The sequence below is a fragment of the Rhinichthys klamathensis genome, unplaced genomic scaffold, assembly GCF_029890125.1.
Source record: "Rhinichthys klamathensis goyatoka isolate OS25496 unplaced genomic scaffold, OSU_Roscu_1.1 h1tg000111l_1, whole genome shotgun sequence".
NCBI lineage: Eukaryota > Metazoa > Chordata > Actinopteri > Cypriniformes > Leuciscidae > Rhinichthys > Rhinichthys klamathensis.
Window position 1 is genome coordinate 11082946 of NW_026606649.1, and position 27246 is coordinate 11110191.

A 27246-nucleotide genomic window follows, 5' to 3' on the forward strand; every position below is an offset into this window, starting at 1 on the left:
ATCTCTAACTGCCGCAATAGTATAAAACTCTCTTGATATTTTAATGACAATTACAAAAGAATAAAATAAGCATAGTTTGTTACCTTTTGGAACTTGGAAGGGTTCAATTTGACAAAACATCACATCATCATTATGTATCAGACAGTGCCACCTTAAGGAATAAAGGTGAATTGCACTTATTGACGACTCAGAGATTTAACTATTGCAGAAAAAAAAAAAACATGTATATACCTCGGGTATACCTATACACTTTTTACAAAAAAAAATATTTAGAAAACAGATTTTTTTCTTGTTATATTGTTTATAATTAGATTGAGGAATACTTGAAAGGTTGATGTCTAACTTTAATGAGGGGAAGCTAGTGAATGATGTCCTGGGTCGATAAAGTCACTCAGTGGTTTTTTTAAAAACTGTAACCATGTGTCGGCAAAACTTTTTGAACTGTGCTGCTGGTCATGCTGGATTCAAGGTTATCTGAGTAAGGCCTCAGAAAAGGTGACGGTACACATGATTCATCTGTTGGAAGAGTGAGTACTGCAGGTGTGACTATATATAATTTTACACAGATCTAGGCTGCATCCGAAATCGCTTACTCTCTGAGTAGGTACTTCTTTTTTTGAATGAGTAATTATTTTATGACCGTAAAAAAGTAAATTCTAGATAGGATGAATGTAATCCGTACATTATCATGTTGTCTTTGTCATGTGACCTACCATTTGCATCGCTTCACTGCTATTGACAACTCCTCTTCTGTGGCCTCATGGGATAGTAAAGTGTCCGTTGGATGCACACTCAGGATTTTGGCAGAAGTAGTAGGTCATATGGGTACTTTTTGCCTAATTATGAATACTGTGAATTTAGAAACACTACTCTTTTTATATTCTGATTTTCACTTATAGTAGGGAAGTATGTGATTTCAGGTTCAGCCCATATCCAAAATGTTCAGCCCTTCATGGTGAATTTGCATCTGTGTCAAAATGTTCCTGGTTACTGTAAAAAGTGTTAAAATAAAATCTGTTTAAGTGTTTTGAAAGGAGATTTCAAAAGTGTAATGGTGTTATTTTTTCTGATTACTTGGAAGATTTAAGAAATTGCATTTAATGAATTCCAACAGAGGCACATTGTGTAAATGATTGTCATAGCGATGAATGGATTTGACTGTCTAAGATCTTAACACAATTAAATGCATCTTCTGTCAAACCGGTTTTTCCTCAGTACATGAAGCTGTCAAAATGAAGTATTAAGATCAATAACCAAAAGTATCCCAAGTCCGAATGCTGCTCTCAAAGAAAAAGAACTGCATACATTGCCATAAAAGGAAAGCTATGGTTATTTGTTTTTCGAAATGCCTGTCGTTTTTTTTTACGTCATAAGATAATTATTGTAAGTTTATAGAGATCATGCAAGTCATGGTAAATTGACCATAATACTACTATCTTTACTACATCGAATGTACAACAATATTGTCACAAACTCATGGATTCTTCATTCCCATTATAGCTACAACTGCTTTTGTATAAGTTATGCTTGTAACATCATCATTTACCATCGCTGACATGTTTTGACATGCTGCAGGCTCTCATAATACCTTCTTCAGGCACAATGTATGAAATATGGCAAGAGTTGTGTGCTGTATGTCAGCAGGGAAAGTGTTCATTTACTATGGAATGTCATGTAAATTGCTTCTAAATATCATGTTGTCTGTTGTGTAATACTGTGTGAAATAAGTATTTTATACAATTGTATAATATACCTTATTATCCGTCTTTTTAATAGTTCAGCTCCTCTGTTTTCTTTTACTTCAGCATATGCCTCAGACATGCTTCAGGTTTAATTTGTTGACATTGAAGTTCAAAATATCCTAGTCTATTCCTCTCAGATGTTTGTGGTCAATCTGTTGGTAGAGTCAGGTGGGGCAGTAAGCAATCTGTCAGACGTTCTTTGGATAAATAACCCCAGCCCCAGGCAAAGCAATGATGAAATCCCCCTGCAAACCACATTGTACGCATACATGACCTTTTGCAACCCCCTCACTTGGGCTTAAGCCTTTGAGTAATGTAGGAGAATGCTAGAGCTTGTTATAACACTGAAGAGCAGCAGGATACACAATCCGCTGTATGTATTAACCATCTCTGCGTTTCTGCATGTGCTGTGACAACAATGAGCACACAAGATGTCTGTTCTGACCGTGAGGGGCTTCCCACACCGTACACACATGCTGCACGTGAGCTGAAAGCAAAAGCACTCCTTGCGTAATCACCGTGGGAGGAGCTTATCTGCTCTCTTCAGCATGTCAGATTATGATTTATTATTACCAACAGAGAAACCCTGTTCTTTCCTCGAAAGCAAGATGGCAATTTTAATGTCATTTGCAATAAAAGGAAAATCGATGTCAAATTAGAGCGTAAAATTGTTTTACTTCCTTGAAATTAATGCATTATTTTTCATTAGTTTTATCAGACTGGCATTGCTTCCTTTTGCATATTTCTGTGTACATCTTTTTAAAAAAATAATTCACGGGACAGTTCACCCAAAAATGAAAATTCTGTCATCATTTACTCACCCTTATGTTGTTCCAAACCTGTATGAGATTCTTCTGTTGAACACAAAAGAAGATATTTTGAGGAATGTTGGTAACCCGACAGTTGACGGTAGCCATTGACTTTCATAGTATTTTTTTTTTTCTTACTATGGAAGTCGGTGGCTGCCGTCAACTTTTTGATTACCAACATTATTCAAAATATCTTCTTTTTAGTTCAACAGAAGAAAGAAACTCATACAGGTTTAGAACAACATAAGGATGAGTAAATAATGACAGAATTTTCATTTTTGGGTAAACTGTCCCTTTAAGGATTTGCTTACCATAGTATTTAATATTGGTTTTCAGCTTTAACTTCACATCAGGAGCTGAAGGTTTTTTTCAGTGACACATTCTGCATCTGGAGAACTTCTGCTGCATCAAGAAAACACCATACACCATTGTTGCATGTATTTTTTTAAATAGAAGAATGTATTAAACAAATTAGATTAATCATAATTATTACTTATTTTGTATTTATTGTTTATACATCAAAACAATTAATCATGATTAATCTCTAGATTTTTTAAGGCCATAGTTTCTGTTGATAAAAGTTCTCTTTTTTTCAGAATTTCAGCAAAAGTAGGCCTACAGTTGACAAATTAAATCCGCCTTGGTAGGGAGGCCTTCGATTACTGACTTGAAGTTTGATTAATGACCTTGAAGTAAGATTAGCCACCAAAACAGATTTTATTCTTTAATCTCAAAATAGTCCATTTAAATACTTTTAGATAGTAGATGTCCACTTATTTTTGCCTTTTCCACAATATTTGACAATGCAACATTGTATAATATAAAATATCAATGCACATAATGCAACTTTGTGATATTAAAAGATTCTAGAAGCATCTCTTCATTAGCTATTATTGCGCACATCAACAAGAACGCGGCCATTTATAATCATGAAGCTGCCGTCGTCACTGCTCACTGAGCGCGCGCTGCGTTTGATCGCGTCGCGGAGTCGCGGTGTAGATTGATTTAGCCAGGGTTGTAAATTCAAATGTGTCCTCGCTTGGATGCCGGTTAGAAGGGTGGGGTTGCTGAATAGGCTCCGATTGCGCCTGCTCGGTGAGGAGTTGTGTGGGGGTGTGTGCTGCTCCGATGGTTTAAATCCTACACATGCGTACTGGATTTCGGGGTTCAAGGGAATATACGCCATATTGGAAACACTGTATAGTTTAGCTAACAGTTTAGCTAGCGGGGGGAAAAGAGCCACTAATTGATTCCCGTTGTGGCGTTTGGCACGTCGTTATTTTCCCTGTCGTCTCGCGTAACCCAGTTTACAGGCACATTCTCGCAGTCCGGACACAAACTTATCCGCTGAACGGGGGGAAAAGGCGTTCGTTTGTTTGACAGGGCTGTTAGAAAGACAAGTTGAATGGATCCGAGGGTCGCTTGGATTCAGCCGGAACAGAAAGGTCCTGCGAACGCTTTATGGATGCGTGTGTGGGAAACGTCTCAGGTAAACCGGACTAACACAGGTCAGCACCAGAACCACCATCACCACAACAACCACCTCTGTGTCAATTATCCTGCGTATGACGTTTATAAGACTGTAGCGTCCAATGCAAATAACAGCACTATCATTAAAAACAACAGCACTGCGATCCCGGGTAGCGGCTCTGTGGCTCACCCGTTAAATGGAAACACGGGAGACGGCGGTATGACCCAAAAGACCGGCTCGGTGGTGGATTTGGCGTCCAGTTGCTCTAAAATAAGGACTACAAGCCCTAATGTGATCGCTGGGAATATGAACAAGGCCCATCCATTTTTTACTTGCAGCGAGAACGTGTTGAATAATGTCAACCATCATCATCATCATCATCCTCATCTACGGCATTTCAATCAAGAGCAGCAGCAGCAGAGTTGCATGAAGCGCCACCCGTCCCATCCGGCAGCGATTCACAACCACCATCACCACCACCATCATCCGAGCCGGAGGAAAAGCGATAATAAGGCCAGCACCTATGGGATAAACTACTTGCTCTCCAGCTTGACTAGTAACAGCAATTATGAGAACTCTGGCACGCCGTGGAAGACGAGGAAATATAACCCAGGGGTTGACGGGTGAGATGAGCTTGATTTATAACAACAGCAGCGCTCGTTATAATGTTACGCTATTTTTTCTGTGACCTTTTGTGTGTAATAAAGTGTCACTGGGCCTTTTTTTTTTGACGTGCTGAACCGGGACTTTAGCTTTAGCACGATAGCCGGTTTTCCTATGTTTGGTGGGTTGGGTCACTTGTGGAATGTGTGTGACTGTGCGTGTGTTAGCAGTAGTAGGCTAGCGACGATGTCCTATTCGTCAACGAATCGTTCTTTTGAGTCGGATCTCTTCCGGTCTGTACGATTCATTCACGAATTGAGTTGAATCATTCGGAGTTACGTTGAGTGTAGGTACACACCTACAGTCTATGGTACACACCCACTGATTCGCTGAACTAAGAACCATAGATGTACATTTTATTTAAGCGAATATGTTTTAATGCACTGAATCATAGCAGACTTACAACTAATAGTATGTGTTTTGGAACGTTATAAAGTGCAATAGGCAGGTTCCGGGAGAAAAAAACCCTGTTCATTTTCTCCGTGAGCGGATTTGATTTTAGTATCTTATATAAACCTAAAGACCGATCTACTGTGAGCTACATAGGGCTGCACGATAATAGTTATACTGATAATCACGATTATTTTGTTCAAATTATAATCGCGATTATTCTCATTCGAGAAATTACAGAGAAAAAGTTGTGTGTGTGTGTAACGATACCCTCATGTCACGATTCGTATCATGATACTGAACTCACCCACGATACGATATTATTGCTATAGGCTACTCCGAGACATATGGTAAAAGGTTAACAAAAAAATTACTGTTGATTTTAAAATGCTAAATTTGATTTTACATTGGGGTGGAAATGAATAGACTTGGACTTAGTCCAGGTAACCCAATGCACAGGACAATGGTGACACCAGAATAAAATATTGATGATTCTGAAGCTGAAAATACAGAATTATTTTAGATGAATATACTTGCACTTTGTCACTGGCTAGATACATTTAATATAATGGCTTACTGGTAACATAAGATATTTTGCATTATCAGCAGGACATATTCCCCCATCATTATACATTATATTCAATATTATATATAGTAGTTTAAAGGTTCTCTAAGCGATCCTGGGTGACGTCACTTCTTGTTGACGTTCGAACTATTGTCAAACAAAACGGAGGCTAGCTAGACCCTCCCTCCTCCTCATCCGCACACTAACCCCCCAAACCACACCCCCAAACCCTTCTTGTCGGTCATTGGCTGGAACAGTTTGTTATGTTTTGGGGAGCCGGTCGCTGCAGTTTGTTTTTGGTGCTGTTTGTGAAGCATGGGCTGTCTACAGAGATCGCGTTTCTTTACAGTGTGTTCAGGGGACAGGCAGCCAGCGGATAGTGAGGAGATGTTTGCTGTATGTGACAAAAAATGTTTTGGCCTAAAAAACACATGACATCGCTTAGAGCACCTTTAATGTAATACTGACACTAAAACTCTGTAAACTTGAATTTTTTTCTCACACAGAAATGCATTTTTGTGTTGCGATATATTGTGGCAGGATATATTGTTACACCCCTAATATATAGGCCTATATGTATATGTGTGTAAATTTTATATATATATCGTTAATTTTTACAGATGATATTGTTTTTTTCAATGAACACGTTTACAGCTGCATCCCCAACTCCAGCTACTGTCAAATGTGCAGTTCTAAGAGACAAAACATGTAATATTTAATTGCGTTGTGTTTGTCATGTTCTGATGATAAAACCACAATCCATAGTTTTCAGTCACGTGACTGTCGCGGAGCCCTGGAGGATTAAAGGATTTAGTTCACTTCAGAATGAAAATTTCCTGATAAATTTACTCACTCCCACGTCATCCAAGATGTTCATGTCATTCATTCTTCAGTCAAAAAGAAATTAAGGTTTTTGAGGAAAACATTCCAGGATTTTTCTCCATATAGTGGACTTCAACGGGAACCAATGGTTTGAAGGTCCAAATTGCAGTTTCAAAGCAGCTTCAAAGGGCTCGACATGATCCCAGCCGAGGAATAAGGGTCTTATTTAGCGAAACGATTGGTCATTTTCTAAAAAAAAATTTAAAAAAAAATATATTAGTTTTTAACCACAAATGTTCGTCTTGCACTAGCTCTGCGATGCGCCACGCATTACGTAATCACGTTGAAAGAGCCTTTTGAAGCTGCTTTGAATCTGCAATTTGGACCTTCAAACCGTTCTACCCCATTGAAGTCCACTATATGGAGAGAAATCCTAGAATGTTTTTCTAAAAAAAACTTAATTTCTTTTCAACTAAAGAAAGATTATCAGGAAATTTCTATTCTGAAGTGAACTAATCCTTTAAAGTGCGGTACTGTACCAATACAGTGATATTAAAAGATCAAATTCAGTTTACACCTTTTTGATGATGCATACTATATACAGGCGAGCAAATGAGCCCAGAATATGAGCATTTTCTTTATAATGGTTTTCGATGGAAAAAACCTCTTAACGAGAAACCTTGTGTTGTATTTAATTCTGTGTTCATTTGCATATTTTGTACAAAGTATTAGGGGTATAACGATACCCTCATGTCACGATTTGATACATATCACGATACTGAACTCACGATACGATATTATAGTGATACTCCAAGACATAAGATAAAAGGTTAACAAAAAATGTACTGTTGATTAAAATGCTAACTTTGATATTATATTGTGGGTTTAAATGAATAGGTTTGGACTCTGTGCTTTTAACCCAAGGACAATGGTGACACCAGAATAAAAATATTCATGAATGATTCTGAAGCTGAAAATACAGAATAATTTTAGACGAATATTCTTGCACTTTTTCACTGACTAGATATATTTAAAATAATGTTGGACACTTTTTACTGGTCGGTAACATAAGACATTTGGTATTATCAGGACCCACAAATATTCCCCCATTCCATTATTATACATTATATTCAACATTATATATAGTAGTTTAACTTTCACTCTGGAGCAAAAATCGGCCTTTAAATTTGAAAGACAAAGATTTGACATTTATCGTGATAAGTACATTTCTTCATATTAGTTGATATCGATAATTACCGTATTTATTTTGCCATATTGTCCAGCCCTAATTCACATTATCACAGAATTACCTGGATAAAAGTTTAGGTTACACTTTATTTTACAGTACGTGTAGCTACGAAAGTACTGGTATTATAATGTAACTACATGAGTTAACGTTAGTTTTACAGATAGGTTTAAGGTTAGTACCTAGTTATAACCCAGTTATTATAATTGCTTTAAGTACATAGTATACGTGTATACAAGGAATAGGACCGTAAAATAAATTGCTACCAAAGTTTATAGTTCGACTTCGATATAAACACTGATGTCAACAGTAGCGATCAAAATAGGGGCAAATCACATTTTGAATAACTTGGCTTTAATAACGATTGTATTGATTACATGGTTACGCCACTAGGTGGCGACAAGTGACTTAAATATCATTTATTCAAGAGATTTGTTCAAAAACGCTGATTCATGGTAATGAAACGAGTGAAGTCTTTATGAGTCATTAAAACAAATTGAGTAATTCACTCAAATAAATTAACCATTTTAAATAGACTGCACCAGTTAATATTTTGTCAGACGTTCAGAACCTCTTAAGTTATGCTATTTTGTTCAGTTGTCTTTTCAGAATTGTGATTCTCAATTTATTCAGAATCGTGCTGCAGCTCTACTTTTAACTTTTTTGTTACATTTGTTGTCATCCGTCCATTGCTGTTGGCTGGCTGGATTCAGGATTTTAGTGTATGCTGATTTATGATTATTGCACTGGGTACTTAATACAATGTATGTTTAAGTCTTTAGTAGGCTTGCATAGGCAGGGATGAATCTGTTGCATGAACTTGTTATATTTGTGGTGGATGGTTGATGGAGACCTCTGGAATTTTTCCACAAAAGATTCTTGAACCAAATGAGGCCGGGACTGTGTCTCTCAACCTTGTGAGTGGCCTATAGTCCTAGACAGCATTATGTGTATAGGTGCAAAAGGCTGTTAAGGTATAGGCTGCGTTTTAAAATTCGTAGCAGTCTTTGTTTGATTTGAGTTTTTGTTTACTCCCAATTTTTTTGTTTCTAAGTGTAAGTTAGCCTGTAACGTAGCTTAGTTTAAATTCAGAGACATTGGTTCAGGACAGACTACAAGTGTTGACTATGACTGATTTTATTTTTTATTTTTTGAGAGAGAATGAAAAAAAAAATGTTTATAAAAAAAACCCAAACCTAATAGAAATCTAGTCAGCTCATCAAAGCTCACCAGATGTTCTACATTGAGGGGCACCAAATGTAAAGGTTCATGAATCAAGTAATTATATAACCCATTTTAATTAACCACTGCACTAAATGTTGCTTTTGCTCATTTTTTCTGTTTGGTTAAGGTTTTAATTGATTAGGGTTAACTACATAATGGGTTTTTACACATGAATTACTCTATTGTATTGTACTGGGGGATCTTTTCCATGTTGCAAACATTAAATACTTCTGGCTTTTGATTTTATCCATCGGGAATTGATTGGATTATGAAACATGGCTGTTTCCATACCAAAATGGAGCCAGATCTGAATGTGAGTTTGCTAAAAATGCTTAAACCCCTATTGGTACACATTTAACCAATCAAATTCTTAGTCCTGTGTGGCCCAAGTATACTTATTTTACAGGTTGTTAATTGATTTACATTTAATCTATAAAAACAAACCTCAAGATTCTTGCTTCATGAGTTGTTTATGTGATAGGCCTAGATCTGCATGAATGGCTTCTTAAATTGTACCAACTTCATTTCCATAATTTCCTTCCTTCATTTTTCCAAGGTTGCATGAAGAAATCATGGACTTTTACAATTTTATGTCTCCTCGTCCTGAGGAGGCCACCATGAGACAGGAGGTGGTGGACAGGATAGAGTCGGTCATCAAGGAGTTGTGGCCTACCGCTGATGTAAGCAAGCTTAGAGTTGATGTGTGTGTATATATATACATACACATATATGTATATATATATGCTATTGGCATTATACATTATTAGTCCAAATATATACAAATGTAATTGTTTTTACTTTTATGTACTTAGGTCCAGGTTTTTGGCAGCTTTAGCACTGGACTCTTTCTCCCAACCAGGTAAATGAACATGTGCAACAGTGTGTTTGATCTTGCACATTAACACAACAGTGATATTTTAAACAGAACCCTAAGCCGTTTTGTGATCTGTTGTTGCTGTACGGTCATAACACTATTCTCAGTAAGATGACTCTCACAGAAGGATGGGATGTGACCAAATACATCACAATCATAGCGTGCTTGCCTTTTTTTGGCTCTGAGCTTTCTTTCAGGAACTGAGCAAACATTTTATGATCAATTGCAATTTGCTAACTCTATGGCCTAGTTTCACAGACAGGGTTTAGATTAAGCCAGGATTAGGCCTTAGTTCAATTAGGACATTTTGTAGCTTTTTTTTTTCCTTCACGTTCCTTATAAAAATAACATTACTTGTGTACATCTTGAGACAAAACAATGGCAGTGACTTTTAAGATTTGTCAGTGCAAGTTGCTTTCAGTTAAAACAGCTCAAACATGCATTTTAGTCTGGGTCTAGGCTTAAGCATTGTCTGTGAAACCAGGGGTAAATGTGAACTTGTGTGTTTAGCTTTCTAAAAACTTCTTCAGTCCCAAAATTGGTTTTGGTTTGTATGTCTCTGAAACCTGAAAGATGTTCCTTGTGTTAAGTCATTAGGCCTCATGTTTTTGGTTGAACACTATTGAGAAAACAATGAATGAGTTTATTTGACAGCAAGAACACTTGGTTTTGTTTTCATGTGGAGATCTAGGCCTGGGCTTATTGAGACATTTTGATTTTAACACATTGCCTAAACAGAAAATTGCAAGGTATTCATATGTAGAGCTATATGAAAGATTCTGTCTGGTTCTTTATACTGTAGTGACATTGACCTGGTGGTGTTTGGGAAATGGGAGAAACCTCCCCTGCAGCAGTTGGAGCAGGCCCTCAGAAAACACAGTGTGGCCGAACCCTATTCCATCAAAGTTCTCGACAAAGCTACGGTATGTATTTTTCCCTCTACTGTCGATTAAACATTTGCGATTAAACATTTGTTTCATATGAAGAGGTTGTTGCTTTTTTGTAACATATTTGTGGGTTTCTTGGCAATTAATTATTTTATATGTATATCTTTGAATTTTGAAGGTACCAATCATCAAACTAACAGATCAGGAGACTGAGGTGAAAGTGGACATCAGTTTCAATGTGGAGACGGGCATCAAAGCTGCTAGCTTCATCAAAGAATATGTGAAGGTAATGTTTAGCTCATTTTGTAAATCTATGTATAGTCCCAGGAGTGAGTCAGATCAGTAATATTGTTGAATATTATGAAGTATTCCCAACTAAGCAAGCCAGAGGCGACAGTGGCAAGGAACCAAAACTCCATCAGGTGACAGAATGGAGAAAAAAAAAACTTGGGAGAAACCAGGCTCAGACGGCGGGCTAGTTCTCCTCTGGCCAACGAACGAACACGGTGTCATTATGATTCAGGCTGCATCACATGTCAGAATTTAGATCGGTAGCATTCAAATATTCATCCAGTTCCTTTTGCTTGAAGATCAGATTCATCATGCCGGTATGGAGCCGAAGCTGGCCATAGGGTCTGTGCGGAGGACCTGTCTGGTTCTTTGCTGAGGATCTGTGCCGATGGCTGTCGTGTCAACGAGGCCTTCACAGGGGATTGTCTAGTAGACACGGTCTCTGCTGACAATCAGGGCTGCGTTTTGGTCGTGTCTAGGTGCAGATCCACCATCTGATCTGGACCGGATCCGGCTGACTACGGTAACCTCGTGATAAGGATGAGACAGACAGACTAACATTAGCATAGATGCTATTCTTCTTACAATGTAACAAGTACATTGGGTGTTATAGGAAGTGTTCCTGGTTCCGGTTGACCAAATTTATGCAGCCTAACAAATCATTTAACTGATTTGAATAATAGAAATTGATAATGTCTTATGCGTATGCCAGGTTAAAGAGATGTGTTTTTAGTCTGCTTCCTAAACGAGGCTAGAAAGACTATTCCAGAGTTTGGGTGTTAAAGGTGCAGTGTCTATTTTTTAGCGACATCTAGCGGTTCGGTTGCGAGTTGCACTAAGGGCTCAGCCCACTTCTCACCCCTCCCTTTCGAAGAAGCTACGGTGGCTAAAACGGGACAAACATATCGTCGTCTGAGACAGCAGATAAAAGCCAGAGTAAGCCAAGTTTCTGTACCACAGTCCATTATAAACCACATCATGGATAAAGTTTACAAAGCCATAGTCAGGTGAGGATCAAGTATCTTAATATATAACCAGCACATTTATCCCCACATAGCAAAGCCATAACACAGCGAGGGAGAAGAACTAAGTTACATGAAACAATCCAACTACATATTTTACACCACTGACAAGGGAAAAGTCACTACTCACGGTGTTTATGGCTAGCTTCTAGCTTTCTGCTGCTTCTCTTTCAACGGCAGTGACGAAACGCGCTCTGTAGCGCTGTCGGCTACGGTAGAAACATGACGTCACAATATGTCGACCTTCATAGAAGGGGGTGCCCGCGGTTATGGGGATATAAATGTCTCAATAAACCGTAATGTTTTTATTACCTTAGAATAAGTAAGTTCTTTATACACCACTGAAAACATAGTTATGGATGTCATATTGCATTTCTGTTAATAGATACTCAACATTTTTACACATTGCACCTTTAAATAGGGAAAGGATCTACTGCCTGCAGTTGATTTTGATATTCTAGGTATTATCAAATGGCCAGAATTTTGAGATTGCAATAGAGACGTTAAGGACTATAATGCGTTATGTCTCTTACAACTTTTGTGGTAGTACAAAAATGCCAAAGTTTGGTTAGTCAAAATTAATTTGTTTTATTTTTGTGAATTGTGTTTAACTGGTAATAGAAAAGCATGAAAAAAATCACGGTGGTCTTGATGTTGTGAAAAGTGGTGTTTTCCAACTAACTACTGAGTGTGTGTGATGCTGGTTATGACGTGCTGTTTGTCTGAAATATTCAGGAGGAGGGGGGAAACAGATTTATGTGATCTGTAAAATACTTCATGGCCTGAAAGTTTTTCAGTTCATTTGCCACTAGAGCTGTCGCGATAGTCAATATATCGACTTATCGCACGATATATGGAAATGAGCGCGATCATTTTTGGTGCCGCGATATATTGCAACTGATAATTTGTTTTATTATTAAAAATAATAATTAGATTTATTTTTACATTACAATGAATGTCACCAACATTTTAGTTGATCGCGCTCCCTCTGTCATCTTGTCTGCACTCTGTGTCGGAGGCGGGGCTCAGGCAGCGTGTCCCCACACACACACACAGAGAGAGAGACACCGTCAGGTAAAGAGAAGGCGTGAACCAACTGCATTTTAAAGTGTTCTGCGACATCTACAGCGAGCCAGTTAGGAATAACGAGTCCAACATGGAATTGAGCCATGTGAGTGATTTTATTCAGAGTGAACACGGTGAATCTGACTGCAGTAACGTTAGATGTGAAAGATATGAATAAAAATGATGTTTATTCAGCCAGCTCACATACCTGTATTTACTTCCTTTTTTCGGTCGAAGTCCACAGTAGTCAATTGTCGAGTTCGCGGGCGCGATCATTAGTTATCTTAGTTACCAATGATCGCGCGCGCGAACTCGACAATCGACTACTGTGGACTTCGACCGAAAACAGGAAGTAAATACGGGTATGTGAGCTGGCTGAATAAACATCATTTTTATTCATATCTTTCACATCTTTATTCATATCTTTCACCGTGTTCACTATGAATAACATCACTCACATGGCTGTTCACTTAAAATGACACATCAAGGATGTTAACAGGTTTAAAACTAGCCCCGTTTAAGTCAACAGTGTGCACATTTTAAAAAGAGGATAACACGGTGTAGGAAACACCGATTTTTGTCGTTGTTCTCTGTACTGACAGCACTCCAAATTTACCAAAAAAATGAGCTCAATGTTAAAATTGACCGGAGTTCTCCTTTAAGCCCCACAAGGTAAACATGTTGGTGTTCCTTTCTCGGAATCTGCCTAACAATTAAAAAACGAATCTGACAGCAGAAATGTCCTGTTGATGCATCTGTGCCTTTGTGTGAGACACTTTAAAAGTTTAAATTGACATATTACTTTGTTTTGATCTAGTTCTTTATACCTTGCACTTTTTTGTTAACGAAAGTGTATTTATTTACTTGTTTTATTTATTTGGGATATATTTTTTCACATTTCACAATGTCTAAATATTGAATAGATTAAGAATAAAATGTTCTTTGAAACAGTGTATTTGCATTATTATGCTATTATATTGTCATTATGTAATCAGTGGCATAAAATGGTCTGAAAATTACAATAATATCGTTTATCGCAATTAATTTTGGTGCAATATATCGCACAACAAAAAGTAGATATCGTGACAGCTCTATTTGCCACACCTGCTAATGGCAAGACGTAACTTTTCTTTTTTTTTGGATCCTGCTTGTATTTACATGTTCTAGGTGTCCTAGATTTACTCCTTGTTTTCTGATCTCGTGTCAGTCTTATAATGTCATTGTTTGACTAAAGGAAGGAGGAGGAGGGGGGGGGGAGCATAACTTTAACATCTGTCAGCAAGCTTTCAAGGGAGAATTTTCAATAAGGAGATGACCTTCATAGCTCTCATCTGTGCAACCACAAGAGGAGATTTTGTTTTCTTACCATAGAATATATGATAGTATTGTACAGTTGCAATAAAATATATGGTGATTCAATTTTACGGCACCTTCATAAATTGAACAAAAACATAAGGTGAATATAGCTACAAGCAGCAATTCTGGGCCAAACACCAAAGGCACTGCAGGGACAACAAATACAGCAAGCACATCAAACAACACAAGCAGCTTTCAGAAGGACTGCTATGTGCATCATAGCATGTGTTTTGTATCTGTATTCCACGTAGGCCTGTTATAATTTCTAGGAGTGGTAAAAAACTGTTTTTCATATACTTCCTCATGGCAGGTGAGCAAAATGTTGGAAAATGACAAATAAGATGTTGAAATTGGCATAAATCAAGGAAGACATTGAGAGAATTCATTTTTTTTTCCAAGTTATAAGATTTGTTGTAAAAAGCCAAACTAGGTAGCGCTGTCTATGTTTTTTTAGACACTTTAAGGACATGCTGTCCATGAGGTGTTGCAAATTTTGGGCCAATATGCCAAAGCGTTAAAAAAAAAATATCATAAAAAAAAATTCAAAATGGCAGACAGGTGGTTCATCCGATCCTGGCTAAATATTTTGGAACAGCACCACCCACAAATTGTGGTGCTGATGAAGTGTACCAAGTTTCTCTTTGATAGATCTACAGAAAGTATTGATAGGATATAACATTTAATCAAAATTTGGGTTAACTTCCTATCATAACTTTTGAACTAAAAGGAATATTAATTTTCTTCAGTCATTTATGTGTGGCTCGGTCCAGTGATCATCTGAGCCAAAGGAGAAGTGAAAAAACAGAATGCAATACATTTTAAAATGACGATTACTGTAATGGGTCTTAATGTAAGATGTTGAATGTGATCAGCATGAGGAGATTAATCGGGTGTAATAAGAATTTAGTTTATAGGACAAAAGAAAAGTGAATATTTGAACTGGTGGTGTATATATAAATTTGGTCCGAGAGACCCCAAAGTTGGTCAGGGTTTTATTCAAAACCACCCCAATAAATATGCCAAATTTCATCATTTTCCTATCCATGGTTCATAAGGGTGCCATACACTCCCACTGGGGAGGAATAATACGAATACTCTCAGTTGTATGCATTGCATTATTAGGGAATGAGACCCCATAGTCTTTAAGACGATGTCGATCTTACATGGAGGAATGTGATATTTATTGGCCTGTCTCCAGTTATCATAACACATTACCTCATGTAAATATTTCTGCTGCTTCTGAACAGCTGGATGTTATCTCCGGTGAAAGACAGCTGCATATGCATTTCCCATGTTTTAGTCTATTGAAACCACATAAATGTGCAAGACTTCACAGAAACATGTCGATATTCCTGAGGTCAACATGTAATGACACTGTTTTCGTAAAAAGACCAGAATGGTGAAATCTTTGATGAAATCTCATCTCAAGTGGTCACGGAGTCGCCTTTGAGTTGCTTCTTAATGCCTGGTGTAAACGGTCTTTTTTTGTGTTTTAAAGTCTTAAACATCTTGTTTTCCCTCCCACACAGAAGTATACCGTGCTGCCTTATTTAATCTTCGTGCTGAAACAGTTCCTGCTACAGCGAGACCTCAATGAAGTCTTCACAGGAGGAATCAGCTCCTACAGTCTCATACTGATGGTCATCAGCTTCTTACAGGTGCAACATTAGCAGCCAGTTTAGTTCTCAAGCATGTAAACTGTTTCGACATTTAGGCGAAGAGAAGAACCATAGTGTTTCACATCAGAAATAACTTGTTCTTGTTCTCTTATTTGGAGATCCGTCATTGTCAAGCATATTTTCCTACCTTTGTTTGACTGCATCAGCCACGCTGATTTCATAAATGACTGTGCCAAGCAAATAAAGAGAACGTCTCGACTTGCCTGCTGATTTTTGGTTTACACTTGCAGTTACACCCAAGAATTGATGCCAGGAATCCCAACATGAACCTTGGCATTCTGCTCATTGAGTTTTTTGAGCTGTATGGAAGACACTTCAACTACCTGAAGACCGGCATCAGGATAAAGAACGGTGGTGCTTACATGGCTAAAGAGGACATCATGAAGGCCATGAGTAATGGCTACAGGCCCTCCATGCTGTGTATTGAGGACCCTCTTCTTCCAGGTACAATTTACAAGCTATTTATTCAAAAATTGCTCCATTTATGCAAAACTTAGTGAGCTTCTTACTGTCTTCTACCTTCTGAGGCAGCGTCCTTTCTGAATTGAAACCTTATAAGTGACCAGTTTAGCTAATTCCTCACATGAAGCACACCGAGACTGATCCCGCAATTTATTTCAATAGAGTTTGGTCTTAGCATGTTGCTAAGGTAACACTTTAAATGATTTCTGCTTGCCCGTAATATTTATGCTTAAGGGGTCTTAGCAGGGACGTGCACAGGAATTTTGAGGGGCAGTTGCTCTGCCCCCCCATAGATGAGATACATGAGAAAAAGAGTTCCTCATATTAGTTTATTTAATTATTTTTATTTATTAATTTTATTTGAAAAGAAATAATCTGGATTGAATGGAAAAACTTGCTTGTATAAAAAAAAAAAAAAAACGCTTAGATTTTGGGAAAAAATACAATCCTTTTTTAACCTTTTGGCTTCCCGTACATTCAGTTGTGCTTCTTGCTCGTATTCAGTTCGTGAGTTATGTAAACCATTTGCCATTGCCACACATTCACAACTGACACTTCGGTTCTCCCAATACAATCCTCCCTCCTTTAAACAAAACAGTCAAAGAATAAGTAGCTACAACAATATAGAACAGAATGAGGTTCAAACAAACAATATTTATTGAATAGAGTATTTTCTATAGAATGTTAACATAACAAGTGAATATTAACGTAAACATAAATAAGAAGAAAATAATAAATTATAACCCTGAGCTTTGGCTTTTTTCGGATTAATTATGGTTTTAATTATGGACATTAATAATTATGTCCAGCTAATCAACATTTTAAATTCAATATAGCCTATAAATCAATAGTCAATCAATGTCAAATTGTCAATACATTGCTTTCTATCTTGCATAATTAGTGCAGTTGTTTAGAGTTTTTAACTACACTGAGACTACATAATCAGTGTCTTGTTTTATAATGTGTACTTTGATTGGGAGTGCCATCATTCACGTGCATGTATTGTACAGTATGTCTGGTCTCCACATATTTCTGCTTGAAAAATGCGAGTTTCATTTCGTGCACGCGCATGAACGCACGATAACACACGTGACGCGGTTATGTTTTCTGAGCTGCAGTAAACAAACACCGTTGCACTTTGTCGTTTATCAAAAACAAACGTAAAAAAATTGTATTTTACTCTCACTTTTGTCAGGCACAAAGTGATGCAAGAGATGCACTGTCTGCCCAGCTAGGTTAGCAAGACCGAAAAACATCAAACTATGCTGACATCAAACTTAGAGAGGAGAGAACACAAGTTTACCTGATTGTTGTTCCCGCAATTCACTCTCATGGTTTTTTCTTCTTTCTCTTTTCGTGACCAAAAGGATAGTTTCGCTTCATTTTGTCATGGATGTTGTACACATTAATTGACGCGCTATGACACGAGATGGAGGCGGGGCCTTAAGTAATTTGCGGGGTCTTACGCAGCGGTCGCGTGCAGCGCTGCAGCCACGTAAACAGTTGAGCTGAGTGCCCGAATGGAAGTGAATGAGGCTTTGCGATTTTTTTTTTTTTTTTTTTTTTTTTTTTTTTTTTTTTTTAGGCCTACGTGAAATTCTGCATCCATTGTACGATTTTTTATTTTTTTTTCCCTCGGAAGGGCAACCTGAGTCGAGAAGGGCATATGGGCAGTTGCCCGGGCAACCTGAGCAACCCCCCTGTGCACGTCCCTGGGTCTTAGGATATAGGAGATTTATAGCAGACTAAAAGATCGATTCTTGGGATTTAAGAATCAGTATCGGTTCTTGAGAATCAAGAAATTCTAAGCATTAATACATTCCTATGAATACACTTCAATACAGAATCAATCGTTAATTGAAATTTAATTGAATCAAATGTCATTGTGAATCGAATATTCTGCATTTGGAAAATCATTCCTGAACTGAATCAAAAATCTATAAATTGTAAATCGAATCGATTCACTGTCTACTTAAATATTTACTCTCCCATAATAAAAATATTAGCACAAAGATATTTCAAACTAATTAAATTCTATCACTTAATATTTGTGTATATTTTGTTCTCTCAACTTTTATTGTTTTGGATTTTACTTAGTCACCATGCTTTCCACTATACATTTGTTGTATCGCCTTTTCCTGGAATCTAAATTTGGCCAAAACACAGTATCTCTTAAAAAGCAGCTGCCTATATTTTGGGACAGACTTTAAGGAATCATTAGCATGCTTCAGATGCAATGTTGTCATTGATGTGACACTTTAGGAATTGCTTGAGAAAATGTGATGTGACACTTTAGGAATTGCTTGAGAAAATGAGATGTTCTATCTCATTATTTGCATTTAGGCATTACTGATTTTCTTTTAAACGTGTGAAAAAGTAATTTACTTGCAAGTTGTTTGGTTAAGTATACATATAATACATACTAATATATGTACTTATTTTCCTTTTCTTTGTGTGACTGCTCAGGTAATGATGTGGGCAGAAGCTCTTATGGTGCCATGCAGGTAAAGGAGGCTTTTGACTATGCGTATATAATACTGGGTCACGCCGTCTCACCTCTTGCACGTTCTTACCCCAACAAAGACAGTGACAGGTACAGCTCTCATGGACATAAAAACATGCTCACCCTAATTATTTCAAACTTTCAGTTTTATTTAATTAGTCATTTATATTGTCCCCTCAGCACTTTGGGCCGCATTATTAAAGTCACCCAGGAAGTCATTGACTACAGGGAGTGGATCATAAAGAAGTGGGGTGGCAGACACAACTCCCGCTTGGAGAGGAATCCAGGTACGTCTCAATGTGAAGAATTTCTCAGATTACATCTATTGACTGCAGATACTAAGGTGAATTTGATCTGTTTGTTTTTGATTGTACTTCATAATGTCTCCCGGTGCAATAAGTTCTCATTGGTAAGGCATTTTAGATAGTCACTTATGTCCTGGGGTGGAGTGTGTTCCTAATGTTTTACAGCATTGTAATGATGCCTTTTAAGATATTGCAAGGCCCCAAACTCCATGCAGGGCCGCATAGCATTGATCCTTAAGAAAAGGCAGTCCCAGAATGTAAATACAAAAAGGTGTTCCACTTGTCCTTCTGCTGCGTTTAAAACATTTTTTTTTTAAATTATTTGTAGAAACTAGCAATGACCATAGATTAAAATAACTAAAGTAATTATAATTACAGTTTAAACTTTCAAAGTTTTAGAAGCCACACGTTTTAAGAGCTGAATGTTCTTCAGGGATCCCACTCTTTTTAATCAATTAATTTAGAATATTTCTTCAGATGTTTGTGATGTACTGGATAAGGTTTTTCGAAAATCGTTTTACTCAATTTCTACTTAAAATATTATGTAGCTTCGCATGACTAGAAAAACATTTAGTCCTTATGAAAGTGGCTAAGGCGTTTTAATCATTTACATGACATTTCCAGGTCTAGAAAGCAAGTTGCCCAGGTTTTTTAGACCGTGGGAATCCTGGTTCTTCAGAGCCAAGAAAAAAGGGTGTGAAATAAAACATGAAATATCTACTGTATTTTGGATTATTTTAACGCTTGTTTTGCTGTATTTTAAATCGAGTCGTTTTGAGGCCCCCTAGTGGAAGCCGCTGTCCTAGATGTTGGTCGAATCTATCAAAAGTAATTCAAATAAATGAAACCTGCTATTTTTACCAATAAAAGAATAACATTTCATTGGTCAATGAATGCCTATGTTTGAGTGCATTGCAGCACTTCTGATTGCAGTGAAGGAGTGTCACTTTGGCAAACCCTTTCATTTTGTCGTCTGTCCTTGCAATGCATTAATATAAATGGATTTGAAACATTTTCTGACGAACCGTAGCTTTGTAGGTGCCCTAGAAGTGAGAAAGTGTCCTCACTAGCATTGTATCCCTTTCACACATCTTATTCATGACTTTGACTGATTAAGTAAGGGATAATCCACGGCTAGCCATGCATTAAAGGATTTTAATGCACGACGTAGAGGCGAAGAACCACCCGACGCGAAGCGTATATAAGCGTGCGTGAGTTACCTATGAGCGTCTCTTCTTTAAAGTCTACAGTCCCCTCGTTGCTTAAGCATAGGGCTATAGCTAACTTAATGATTCATGTATTTATTAAAATTATTTATGAATGATAGGCAACACTGACAGTGACAAGGCAAGCTTTATTTGAACTAATCATGTCATTTATTTAAATGAATTAGCTGTATGTCAAACCAAACTTTTCTTACGCGGATGATGAACGCTGGTGTCTTTTCCATTTTTTCCTGTAGTGCTTTAAAACTGATTTAAAGACGGCATTGCTTGACTTGAAGTCTTTATCCCTTATGATGTTGTATTTTGTAATGTGACGGTTTATACCTGCTCTGAGACGCATCAAACTTGCAACACTGTATTCGCGTCCAGCGGTAGACTGAACAGAGGCATAAAACTCCCGCAATGTCTCATTTAAAAGAGAAGCAGAGTAACGTTAGGTCTCGAAATCACAATTGTTCTGTCTTTGGCGCAACAAGTCACTGAAAGTGTTAACTGCCCATTTAGTTGTCTTTTTCGTATTGACCTCATCTTTGTCGTCTTCGATCTTATCAAGCTCTGTCTTTTCCCTCAAAAAAAAAAAAAAAAAGCCTAAAACGTATCTAAGTACTATACAGTAGTAGGCTATTTCGTTGTCACCCTGCCTCTCCAAATGCATAACTGACATTAACAAAATGCAATAATGCAGTAACAGCTGAAAAAGTACTTGGGTGTGTGTTTTATTTTATATTTACCGGTCAATAATGCAATCGCTGCTGTCTGTCCCATAGAAGAACATGACAGCCCGCGTTTTGGAACTATTGGGGCTTACATGAACCACGTGACAGCCATCGCGAGCGATCAAAGAGCGTTGCAACTCTTTCTCTCTATGGCTCTGAGCCTACCTAACGTTTTCATATGTGTCTCTCTCTCTCACTCTTTTGCAAGTGTAACTCTGTTACTATGGTTACCAATGTTTATAGTAGCGGATTAATTTCGAACTGTAATCAAACTGACTGGAACTACCTGTGCATTAAACGGTTTTACTGCACACTTTCCAGCCAATCAGAATCGAGTATTTAAACAGCCCGTGGTATAATATGTTCTATTAAACTAAAGCTTGATAGATCAATTTGGTAATGGAGAATGTGACCTTTTGAAATGTGGCTGTCAAAGTCCTCAGTCTGGTTTGACAGACGCATAGTTGCTCTTCAGTGAATCTGCTTATTTCAATTCAGCCATGTTTCAAATGAAACCTGCTTTGATTTGGCTGATGTTTTGATGGCTTTTGCATGTAGGTCCATCTCATAAAGACTCAGTGGATCAGGTGGAGACGGTCACACTGCTGGGTGTAGGTGTGGAGGACCAGCAGCAGAGGGACTCTGTGTCCCCTCACAGCGCAGACTCTCCCATGTCCCTGTCCAGCCCTCAACAGCACTCCTCTGCCTCTTCTGCGTCCTCGCTGTCAGGCAGCGATATCGTAAGCATCATCCTTCATCTGTGTCTGTACTTTAACCCTATAAAGCCTGCTCTAGTGTATCGTATTTATGGCAAATTATCCTTTAAATGATTATAACTTAAACCTGTTATACATAATCGACTACATCCCTTCTGTCATCTGATTGATAGGTTAAACCTTTTAGCAACTAAAAGGACTTTAGTATAATTATAAAAATCAGTAATGCTTTCACAGAAGAAAAGACGTGTACAATAACCTTGAGGTGGATATTTTTACAAGTAAATATAAGAATAACATTTATATTATAGTTATATTCCAAGATGAACACTTACTGGACTGAAACCACTTAGTTTTACTTAATTTACTTTTTATGTTTTTTTTATTTTTATATAATAATACTGAAATGTGAGCGTTACATATAGGGCCGCACAATTCTTGTTAAATTGAGAATCATGTTTTTTTTTTTTTTTTTTTTTTTTTTTAGGATTCTGAATAGTTGACTAAACACAAACATGTAATTTACTAGAGGTTCTGACAAAATGTTAATTCCTGCATTTTATTTTTAAATATATTTTATTTGAATTATAAAAAAAAAAAAATTAGAATGAATGACTTGCTCGAAGACTTCACTTGTTTCATTACTGGATGAATCAGCCTTTTTGAACGAATCTCTTGAATGATTCAATGAAAAATTAAGATTAAGTCACTTGTCGCCACCTACTGGTGTAACAATATAATAGATACAATCTTTTTATGAAGCATTGTTACTTTTAAAAAGCGGTGTACTCTATTTTGATCGCAACCGTAGACGTTAGTGTCTATGATTTTTATCCTAGTACTTCTGTGATAATTTGAATTATTGTAACACAGAAGTAATGATGATGTGTGGTTGAACAGACTGTTTGTGAAGATGTTTCATACCTAGCCTACGTGACAACTGCTCTCTCTGGCTCAGCGGCAGTGCGAACGCAGATTTGAGTGTTCCGCTCTGATCTCAGGTTTAATAAACCTAGCTGATTCATTGTCATTTAGGAATTAGATTGCGTAGGTGTCGGAATCGAAAATGTGATCTTTTAACAATTAACCGTGCAGCTCTAGTCAAATATGATACATCAGGCTGTTGAGGAACATTTATTTGTAAATCTCTCAATTGTATTCAAATGGATTGGATATTTTGACTCCCCACAATAGAAACAACAGAGTTTTGATAGTAAGATGATATTTAAATGCTTAGATTTATTACGAGCTATTATTGGAAGATGCATAAAATGCATATAAATATCATTTTTAACTATAAGTAGTCTGCTATACTGTTATAAGGTCTCATGTAAGACCTCATTGATTTACATTACAAGCTATCATCATTAAAAGCTAGAAAAGATTTCATCTTACACTTTGGCCATATAAATATCAGCGACTGCACCAAATTGCATATTTTTGCTCCGTTTGGGCCTCTGAATAAAATTGAGGTGTGCTGAGTAAACTGAGCTTCATATTCTTATTATATTATGTTGTATGAACCATAAAAGCCTAATCCATCATATGATACTCAACAAAAATATAGACTTTTTTTGTCTAAAGGTTCAACAAATTGTTACATAAAAAAAAAAAATAAGATTATTTCATATGTCAGACTTTACAGGGCTAATATGCCTTAGATTGTCATTCCCTCTCACATAACTGACTTCTGCTCCTCCAGGACTCTGACTCCACACCGTATGTCACTCCACCTGTAGCCCCCTTCCCTCTCCAGATTCTGCCGCCGGGACCCCTGTCATCAGCGCTTCAGATGGGCACGGGCAAAGCCAGCATCACGGCAGCACTCACCATGCCTCCGGCCACCCAGGTGAGGGGCGATTTTGGTTTGGTAGCTAATTGTGATGATGATGACACTGGCATGTTCTTGAATCCAACTTCCCCCCTCTCTCTCGTTTTCTGTAGGCGAGAGTGCCAATCCCAGGCAATCTTTCTCTCCACGCTCTACCTGGCAGACAGGTGTGTATGGCAGATGGACCACCCCTATACCTCCACATGCCCCCCCCTGCAGTCCCCCCAGCTCCCCCCAGCCCTCTACCCAGTCCCCACCATCATCCAAAGGTAGGCTGTCCCATGTGCGCTCTCCTCTATATGCTGTATCTTGACAGTGAGCCCAACTTTCCCTCCATCTAGACTTCACAGACTAGTTTAATGACAGGATAGGGTAAAATTATGAAATTGAATGAAAAACATTGTTGTTCACCATCATGTTCACCAAGGCTGCATTTAATTGATCAGAAATACAGTAAAAAACAGTAACATTTTGAAATAATTTCAAATAATTGATTTATATTTGATTTATATATATATATATATATATATATATATATATATATATAATATATATATATATATATTGAAATGTCATTTAGTCTTCAGCAGCCATTACTCCAGTCTTCAGTGTCACATGATCCTTCAGAAATCATTTAATCTGCTGATTTGCTGCTCAAGAAACAATTCTATAAATGTTGAAAACCGTTGTGCTGCTTAATATTTAGATGCATTTTGTCTTTGATAAATAGAAAGTTCAAAAGAAAAGCATTTTGAAATGGACATTTCGTAACATTATCAATGTCTTGATAGAACTTTAGAATGGTAGTGCATTTGTATTTTAAATTATGTGTATTTAAATCCAGTTTTTATATATGCTGTGCCGTTTTTTCAGATGCTAGCATGATTCTAAGTTCCCCTATCTTGCCTTATCTCCAGCAGACAGGTCCCAAGTTCCCTCTGAAGGGCTTCCACAATCCCGCCGTGGTGCACAGTCCCGTCCTTTCCAACCGAAACCACATTCAGTACAACCGCAACACCTGGCGCCGCAGGAAGAGGGACAGTCTGCCGGCTAGCGTCAGCAGATAAAGACGACGGCGCTCCCCTATGGGCGCTCCCTCTCCACTTGCTTCCTCTTTCACCCCTCTGGTCCCATCTTAAAACGATGAGAACTCATTTAGCCCTCCTACTGATGGTGTGAGCACAGAGAGACCAGCGTTTGAAACCCAGCTCCTCGTTCAGTAGTTGTGGTGATGGTGGTGCTAAGTAGTTCAGTCTGCCACTGAATCTGTGCATGTATATGTTGAGACTTTTGTTTGTTTTTTGACCTGTGCAATCTTCCTGAGGAAGCTTCGAGAACAGGAACTGTTTTTTCGGTCGTCTACTCCACAACTTCCAGGTTGACAGGTGAAACGTTCCTTTTTTTTATGTGTTTCATGCTTCACATTTTTGGTCTAAACGTGACACCCTTCACTTGTGGGACGAACTAGATTCAGTGGATTTCAAATGTTTGTTGTATCGGGTGAGGATGTGTTTTTCAAAGGTTGTGTGTGTGTGTGTGTGTGTGTGTGTGTGTGTAACGCTGGCTTCAAATTCTGCACTCAAGATGCTTCCAGAGACCCCCACCGTATTGACTGTATACATCACGCAACCTTTACTTTTTTGTGCAATAACTTCTTAATTTCTGTATTTTCCTTCACTCTGGAAACATTTAATTTCTTTTTTGGTTGTTTTTGTGTCCAGCCTTTTGTTTGTTTTGTAAAAATGTTTTTATTTTTGTAATGTTTTTAATTTTGTTCATCGTTTACAGATCCTGTCAGACAGGCTCCTTAAGGGAAAAAAGTCTGTTTTAAAAGAGTTTTTTGAGAGTTTATATTCCCTCTTCCCCTTTTTCTCGGCATAAATTGCACCTGGACAAGAGCAAGTTAAAGCAGCCAGTTTAGATCTCGCAGAACGACTTTCCACTCTTTACCAACAGGTGTCGCCATTTCTCACTTTCTGTGTTCCCACATTGAGCTTCAGAATCTCAGCTGTTGCTTTTATTTGTCTCGTTCGTTTTGTCTTTAAGGTTGTAGTTGTGTGGCATTGAGGCTGTAGGACTTGGGTTTATCAGATTGAGAATCGGAAAAAAAGCTTGAGCTCCTGGTCCTAATGCGCTTTCATTTATATGTGTGTCTGTCCTTTTTAAGTCGCTATAGGTAAGTGTGAGACGTGAATTATTTTAGGGAAGCTCTAATGAACGTGCGAGAGGACTCCAGATCAGTGCAGCTTTATGCAAGGTGCCCTAATCGGACCTAGTTCGACTTTTGAATGGGCACCCGAATCAGACTAGCGGAGAAAGGGAATTTATTTTGATTCCTTTCTGGAATCTTGACGTGCATTTATTGCCAGGTACTTGCGCTAATATATGCCTTTTTGGTAATAACCTATTCCTGTACTGTATTGAATTGATTTTTTGTGTTCTGTTTGTATATGGCACACTAAAACTGTATTGCTGTTGCTCAGAACGTCACAGGCATACAGGTTATTGTTACTATGCAAGTGGAGTTTTGAAAATCTCTTCCTGTGTCCCTCATGATGGCCATTTGCTTGTAAATCTTGTCAAGAAACTAAATCGGAGTGACCGTCAACGGACTAAGGCCTGAGATCGACGCACATGTGAACAGTTCCTGTATGCAAGTTCAGACTGTTTTAATGGTGGAAAAACACCTGGACGTCTTGTCTGGAGTTTTTGCAATGCAAATATTTCCTCCTAGAGATCAACCGGACTACATTTACTGCTGTTACAACGCTACAACCATGTCCTGCAGTCTGTATTGAATGACTTTGACTTGTGTGATGTGTTTTACAAAGTCATATCTGATACAGAGACTGTGGATTGTCCTTGTAACTCTTGACTCACCCGCCTATCAATGCAATAGGGCAAATGTAACTCTAATAGCAGTTTCTGCTTTTAGATAGAACCAGCATCTTTTGCAAAATGAGTCAGACATTGAGGCAACTCTCCCCCTCCTTTCAAATAAGGACCTACTTTATTGGTGATTTGTCTAAATGAAAATGGCTCCGTTTTTCCTGAGTGAATCTGTAGATGTGTTGGAAAGGTGGAAGTATTTCACTCTGTAATGGTTTGACCTTTTGAGGTGATGTACTACTTGATACAGTGTGACACTCCTCATTGAATATCAATGATGGATTTTAAATGTAACCTTTTTTTTTTTTGCTGACGTCTGTTATGTCACAGTGGCCAAAAGCACTCCTGAACTTGTCAATCCTTATACTGAAAGCCCTCAATGTGGCCGCAAAGCATCTAAGAGGTCAGACGGAGGAATTGTTTTTGTTTTCCTTCAATATTTTTATGTAATTTTTTTTCTATTTTATTTTTTAAATAAACATCTTAAAACCA

At 37.7% G+C, this 27246-nt stretch overlaps 1 protein-coding gene across 8 annotated transcripts; it reads left to right on the forward strand.

Moving 5' to 3' along the window:
* The first annotated feature begins 3571 nt into the window (after positions 1 to 3571).
* Positions 3572 to 27246, forward strand: tent4a (terminal nucleotidyltransferase 4A). Of its 8 annotated transcripts, none has more exons than XM_056254453.1 (14): positions 3574 to 4645; positions 9489 to 9612; positions 9745 to 9791; positions 10609 to 10729; positions 10872 to 10979; positions 15957 to 16085; positions 16337 to 16550; positions 19035 to 19161; positions 19252 to 19358; positions 21877 to 22058; positions 23737 to 23883; positions 23979 to 24134; positions 24783 to 24945; positions 24986 to 27246. In XM_056254453.1, the coding sequence occupies exons 1-13, from the start codon at positions 3957 to 3959 to the stop codon at positions 24930 to 24932; spliced, it is 2301 nt and encodes a 766-aa protein (XP_056110428.1). In that variant the 5' UTR covers positions 3574 to 3956; the 3' UTR covers positions 24933 to 24945; positions 24986 to 27246. The 8 variants fall into 8 exon arrangements, with proteins under 8 accessions (XP_056110432.1, XP_056110433.1, XP_056110434.1 ...); XM_056254454.1 differs by having other exon boundaries at positions 24786 to 24945; XM_056254455.1 differs by having other exon boundaries at positions 23979 to 24032.